This window comes from Andrographis paniculata, unplaced genomic scaffold (genome assembly GCF_009805555.1).
Source record: "Andrographis paniculata isolate CXL003 unplaced genomic scaffold, ASM980555v1 Contig66END, whole genome shotgun sequence".
NCBI lineage: Eukaryota > Viridiplantae > Streptophyta > Magnoliopsida > Lamiales > Acanthaceae > Andrographis > Andrographis paniculata.
The window spans coordinates 2,993,313-3,000,825 of record NW_026137602.1 but is presented as its reverse complement, the minus strand read 5'-3'; the positions used below and the strand labels follow the sequence as shown (position 1 = coordinate 3,000,825).

The following is a 7,513-nucleotide window of genomic DNA, read 5'->3' as shown; positions in this document are numbered from 1 at the left end:
AAAATTGAAGAACAATTTCCAAATTGTCAATTTGCATGCTTAAATCAATCTCCATAAATTTCCTCTTCCTTTCCCAATCTCCAGTCGCTTTCCGATCCCAAATATTTATGGTGGAAGGAACTCCGAAAAATTCCGTGCATGTTTTGCTTCTAGATTTCGAGATTCGTCAATTTTCAGCTTTAACCCTAATTTTGAGGCTTCGATTTCGCTGAATTTTGAAAGTTGGGAGGTTTCTACCGCTTCCGATCGAGGAATTGGGCGGAAATTGGTTTGCGGAAGAGCGATTTGTTCTTCGTTTTTGCGATGATGGTGAGGAATCCGAACGATGCGGCGGCGACGGTGATGCTAACGTCGGGGGCGAGCGGGAGGATTCGCGCGCTGTTATCGCTGCGTTTGTTGAGGAGTCTGTGGATTTTGATAACGGCGTTTGTTTTGGTGATTTTGGTGCCGTTCCGTGGCAGGAGGAGGTGTTTTCCGGCCGGCGCGGCGGCGGAGGTGTCGGAGAAAGGAGGGGGAAAGGATGAGAGATCGGCGGCGGCGGGGAAGGTGGTGAGAGTGCCGGCGGCGATGGTGCCGAGAAGGACGGCGGACAAGGAGGCGGTGGCGCGGCGGGCGGCGGCGATTAAGAGAGTGGTTGAGGATCGCGGCGGCGAGACGGTTAGGGATTTTTCGCTGTTTGTTACGGCGAGAGGGGACACCATTTTCACGCAGTCATGGACGCCTGTTAGGATTGCAGTCAGGTAAAATTTCTTCCAATTTTGCCCCCAATCATTTGAATTTGTTTCTTAATTGCATTGTTCTATAACAAATCTGGCATCATTAATTGTGAGTTTGGTTGTTTTAAAGTTGGAATTTGAATTCAAACAAGTTTAAAATATTTAAATATTAAACATTTTAATAACACAGCTATAATTATGCTAAATCCGTTTTAAAAATAACTTTATTCATTAATAATTTTATTATCAATATTTTAATAAATAGTAATTAATTTATCACTATTTTTTTTTTGTTACATATTTTTTATCAATATTTTAATAAATTTTATGTAATACACTACTTTAATTTTTTTACCATTTATTTTTATATTAAAATATTATTATTCTTTAATTTTTTTATTAATATAAATTAATTTTGTATATAGTTATATATTGAAAGAAATTAAAATATTGGGAAAATCCTCAAACCAAACACAATATAGTGTCAAGCTTTTTAGATTTTGAATTTGAGATACGTAAAGAGTAGAAATTTGAATTGAAATATATATAATTAATACAACTAGTATTTAATTCAATATTTTGAAATGGAGAAAGAATTTACCTTTAATAAATTAAATGAAAAATAAGTTTTTTTTTTAATCTAGGATTATTATTACATGGTTTTAACTTACTCATATTATTCAAGTTTGAAAAAACTTTTGTTCAAGAGATAAATTAAATAGAGCTCAAAGACACAATTTGACTAGTGAAGTTAATAAATGAGTTCGGATTTTGGTTTAATTTTTTCCGGGTGTAATTGGTATGTATCTTGTAGGTTTTTATTTTCGTTGTTTTTTTTATTTTTTTTAAGTGAAGCAGTAGTTGAATGTAATATTTTGTATGTAAAATTGACATGCTTTTATCATCCATATTAACAAACACGAGTTTAGGAATAATATCCTAAGGGGAAGTAGGCTTGTGTGGTTTCTCTTGTTTTCTCCATGTGACAATAAATTTTGTTGATATGTTCTCAAAAGTGTGATATATTTAGGCCCTACGACTTACAATGTGTCGACATTTTTAATGATATTTGACAGCAGCATCAAAGAAGAACCTGTGGCCGTGAATACACACCGACTGATAATGAAATTTACAGCTCTTGCTTCTTGTCATTATTAGGGACCTGATTTTTTTGAAATCGAATGATTCTCTTTCATTCATCTTAAAGATTTTATGTTAGCTGAAGTCCCTATCTTCTTTTGCTTGGTATGGCCCGAACACTGCATTTAGTCTCGAAAAATCTTGTGGATGTCGTCAAATGTTAGCCATAGGAATACTTAGTTCCTTCGTATGATATATCTCCTCGTACGTATAATTCATCCTTTTAGCTAAAGACACTTAAATACGAATTACCTAAGATATTTTGGTTTAAAGAGTGGTCGTATGCAATGTTTTGTGAAAGAAAATAATAAATTTTTATAAGTAATTGAATGAATTGCATAGTAATTAAACATAGTTGTTAATAGCGACCGTAATGCCATTTAGTATCGGTTTATATATCGAGCCACTTATCATTTAGTTTATTAATTAAAAAGAAATAAATAAATTCTCTTCGTCCAATTTGAAGATAAATAATTATTTTTTGCCCATAATTTAAGAAATAATAATATTTTAATTGTAGCGGATAATTAAAAATAATATAAAAACAATTTTGCTTTTGTTTTCTCGGTGTAGAAATAATGATTTTATGGTAAAATTGAACTTTTTTTTAAATGATTATTGTATAATTGGATAATTAAAATAGAAATATGTGCCTGCTTAAAATTTTTATGGAAATTTGATTTAAATTGAATGAAGATGATGAGAAGAGGTGGAATATCTATACAGTAATAGTTAGGACTTTGAGGGTGAAAATAAAGAACATTATTCATCGAATTTGAATCTAATTAATTTTTATTATCTATTTATCGAAATAGTAGTGATCTAATTGTTTTTATTTATATGACGATCCGTGATCATATATTTTGACATTTATATACTTATGCATTTTTGTTAATTTTGCATATTCTACTACAGCGTTTTAGTAGTTGATCGCTATTTAAGTTTGCCAACTATATAGTAAAGAAATTGAAAAAAAATGAAAATCCTTCAAACTATGTCTGTTCTATTAGATCATCGATTGTTCCATTTTTTCTTCGATGAATTCCTTTCCCATGGAGGTTGATGAAATTTGTTTTTCGATATGCAGGGGACTCGTCGTTCTCTTGCACGGTCTCAACGAACACAGGTCTGCACCCAACCTTGTATCTACTGCTCTAAATCTGATGCAATTTTATCGCAACTCATCGACAAGTGTTTTACAGTGGAAGATACACCGAATTCGCCGAGAAACTTAACGCCAACGGCTTCAAAGTTTACGGCATGGATTGGATTGGTAAGCTGAAACTTTTTTAACACCTCGGCTACATTAACATATTCGCAAAAATCTGTTCTTTTTACACATCTGGTAACCGAATAATTGTAATTGCCTCCCTTAACTCATCATCGAAAACTTTCTCAGACGTTATTACTGAAATTCGAATGATTGTTAGAAGATATAACAAGGCCGTGCTTTCATTTAATAGATGCTGTAGGATTCAACTATGTGTATACATATTTGGGTTGTTGCAGGGCGTTGTGTGGAGGCCGTTGGTGCTTAAAAGTGTCACCGCAAGCCCTGCATCATATGTAAGCTGTTTTTTTTTTCCGAACCTTTTACGATCGAACTTGCTTGTAATAATGAGACGTATGCATTCGCTCGCGATGATAATAAAAGAGTAGTAAAATCGATTTCCATGTGAAAAGCATGTCGATGTTGTCGTTATATATCGTGTTGATTTTGTCGACTCTAGTTATGTGTTGTGTAGCCGTGGTTCGATGAGATACCTAGCTATTGTTGTCGGCATTTTTTTTGTCCGTGAATTATGGGTTGAGTTATTACAGGACATGGCGGGAGCGATGGACTCCACGCGTATGTACATTCTCTAGATGACGCGGTTAATGATATGGTAATTTTTCCGCAGCTTCGTAGATAACATATACAAGTAGGATCGTTACGGTTAGGAGCTTTGTGTTAAATCTTATCAACTTTTTCTGCAGAAAATGTTTCTCGGTAAGGTTTTAGGCGAAAACCCGAATGTCCCCTGCTTCTGCTTCGGACATTCGACCGGCGGAGCCATTGTACTCAAGGTAAATACATATACATATATTGGAATGGTTACGGTCCTCATTTAAAAAATTCAGCACCTATAATATATACAAACAATACATGTTTTTATTACACACCAATCATATGTTGTGTGTAATAAAGACATGTGTTGTTTCTTCATAATTACGTATGTATGTGTTGTATAAGAGTGTGTGCTATATAAGAGTGTGTGTTATATGAGACTATAACATGTGCTGCTAATTAATGTACTGTATTTATATTATATTAACATATATAATGTGTTAATAGTAACAATATTGTCGGACAGCACACGATGTGCTTTTCAGCACAGTACTTAATTTAAAATTTAGCACTGTAGTCGCTGCGCTGCGGCCTATATATACACGTGGCGCCGGTTACTTATATTGAGTAAATGCTGGTTCTATACCAACTATATATATATTGTGTATATCATTACAATAACGCGGTCGTTGCTTTGTGTGTGTTTTCATTCGTAACACGATATACAGGCCGTGCTCGATCCAAAAATTCGACGGCGTGTAGACGGGGTTGTCCTAACTTCGCCGGCCGTAGGCGTGCAGCCATCCCACCCTATCTTCGCGGTAATTCAACTTCCGATCATTAAATTGCTATCCGTGACTTTTAAGACGAGCAAAATCTCGACACATATTCTCGTACATTTTTATATATATTTTTTCTTTCGTCATAGCAGGTCCTCGCCCCGATCGTGTCGTTCTTGTTGCCGAGATTTCAATTCAGCGCGGCGAACAAGAACGGAATCACAGTTTCGAGAGACCCGGAAGCGCTGGCGGCGAAGTACTCGGATCCTCTGGTGTTCACAGGATCGATCAGGGTGCGGACGGGATACGAGATTCTCCGAATCGCGGGCTATCTCCAGCAGAACTTGTCGAGGATCACGACGCCGTTTCTCGTCCTCCATGGCACGGCTGACTCGGTGACCGACCCCGACGCCTCCCGGAAGCTCCACGAGGAGGCGTTGTCGGACGACAAGACGATCCGCCTCTACGAGGGGCTCCTCCACGACCTACTTTTTGAACCCGAGAAGGAAGAAATTACAAAGACTATCGTGGCGTGGCTCAACGCTCGACTGCGAGTGTAATCGGAGGAGGCCGCCGGAAAAAAATGGAGATTCGGAGACGGTCGGTAGAGTCGAGGAGGCGACGGTACAGCTTGTGTCCATTAATATTGAATAAAGAGTTGTTCGGAATTCGGCGGTGGTGGCGGCGCCGCCGCCGGAAATTGTGGGATGGGGATGTGTATACTTGGTAGTGTTCTTAAGAAGGATTGATGGGCAAGATGAAGGGTTAATGTTATGTAAGACTTGGTTGTATTTGAAGAGGTACGTAATCTTAACTGTTTTATTTATATGCATTTTATATTATTTTTGCCATTTAATTTAATTACGTAGAGAAATAGTTTCAGGGTTTGTTTCAAGGGATTTGGAAAGCTTTTTATTATTCATATAATTTTTTTAAAAAAAAATATTAAATTAAATACTTATTATTAATTTTTTTTTATATTATAGAATTAAAAATCAATTTTACATTCAAAATATTATATCACTTTTTATTTATATAATTATCATACAATTATTAAAATTCAAATTTTTTACTATTTAACCCTCAATTAAAATTCAAACATCCAAACAAACACACTTATTATACTCTTCCTTCCACGGAATTTATCTATATTTTTCATTTTCGTCCTATATAATGCGTTTTTTTTTTCAAAAAAATTATACATTTAATCATATAAAATTTATAATTTTTATTTTTAAAATTTTATTTTATCATCATTTGTATTATAAATTAAATAGTTGGGTAAATTATTATTTTTAATTAAATTAATTAATTATCTTAATTTTAATAATCATTATTTTTACTAAATAAGAAATTAATATTCTTAAGTAGAACAGACGAAAATAATAAAAATGATACTAGAGTATTATATTTTTATTAAAATAACATTTAATATTTTTTTTTGCTTTAAAAATATCAAAATTTAAAATACAAACATATATTTTTGAAAAGAAAAAAAAAACTACTACAGACTGAAATCTTTAATTTAGCACGTGGGTTGAGCTGAGTTAGTGGGCTAGGCGCTAGAGCACGTGATCTGGGCCTAGTATATTTATTGGGCCCATTTGATACTGAGCTGGGCCTTTTGAGTTGGGCCTAGCGACCCATTAAACAATACAGACCTAACAGTTTTATTTATTTATTTATTTATATATTGTGTACACAACTCGTTAAGGATATAATATCCAATGAAATTAATTAAATAATAGTATTTGATAAAATAATATTATTAAATCACATCAATGATCAAGTAGCATAAAAATACAAAGAGAGTTGATGCATGCTAATATTTGGAAAAAGTCAAAAAAGATTGATTATATTAATATATAATTATTTAAAAAAAAAAAAAAAAAAACTGTGTGGGATTGATGTGGCTTTGGTCGGAGATGATAGTGACACCATAAGGATTGTTGCATTTAATTACTAGTCTTCAGTGTGTTTACTTGTCCTTATATATATATATATATGAATAAATAAATAAATATTTTATATTTATTTAATAAAATAATTACTCTCTCCGTCCCGTCCCATGTAATATGAATCTATTACTGTTTAGGTAAAATATAATTAGTAAGTAATTAAAAAATATATTAGTAAAAATAATTATTATTTAGTAAAAATAATTATAAATTAAGATTAAGATAACTAAATAGTTTAATTAAAATTAAAAAAAATTTAAATTTTAAAATTTAAAATATAATTAAAGTTTATAATTAAATTTCCAAAAAAAAGAAAGGACAAATTATATGGGACGGACGAAAATAGAAAATAGGGACAAATTATTTGGGACGAATGGAGTATTAAATATAATATTTTACAAAATTTTGATACAATTTGGTAGACAATCGTAGTGTTGCACGATAAATAGAGTCAATATTATCTTATTGTATAATTTTATACTAATTTTGCAAAGTAAATTTGAAATTGAAATGATAAAAAAAAAAAAAATTTAATATTTTTTACTATATTGTTTCTAGTAGTTTTTTTTTTTTAATTTATAATATTTTATTAATTATATATATTTAAAGAAAAATATTAATATTTTAAAACTTTCTAAAAGTAAAAGATTTAGCACATATATTTTGGATTTGTTCACTTAATATTTTTAAGTGCAATGATTCTTTATAAATATTATTTTAAAAGATAAAATATACGCATACATTAATACATTCACTCAAAAAAATAAATTATTTAACACAAAATATTATTTTTTATATTATTAATACAATTTATTATACTTTAACATGAAAAATAAATTTATTTTAAAAATACAAAATGAACGAATACAAAAATATATTTAATTTGATTTTCAAGCTCAAATTAGACATTTTTAATCCTATAATTTTTCGATAATATAATTTCATATAAAAATATTAAATTAAAAATATTATTTAATTTAAAAATCAAATGAAAAAACAAACAAACTTGTTAGTATTTAATTGTATAGGATCCAACAAATGTCGCTATAAACCTACGATTTAACGAGCCAACCCTATAATTGACCTAAATGT

The 7,513-nt window shown here is 31.6% G+C and overlaps 1 protein-coding gene across 1 annotated transcript; it reads left to right on the top strand.

Annotated features, from left to right (window-relative positions):
- LOC127262846 (uncharacterized) lies at positions 1–5,300 on the top strand. Its single transcript, XM_051291683.1, has 7 exons — positions 1–740; positions 2,944–2,982; positions 3,059–3,129; positions 3,678–3,742; positions 3,834–3,923; positions 4,413–4,505; positions 4,616–5,300. The coding sequence occupies exons 1-7, from the start codon at positions 304–306 to the stop codon at positions 5,021–5,023; spliced, it is 1,203 nt and encodes a 400-aa protein (XP_051147640.1). The 5' UTR covers positions 1–303; the 3' UTR covers positions 5,024–5,300.
- The last annotated feature ends 2,213 nt before the right edge of the window (positions 5,301–7,513 follow it).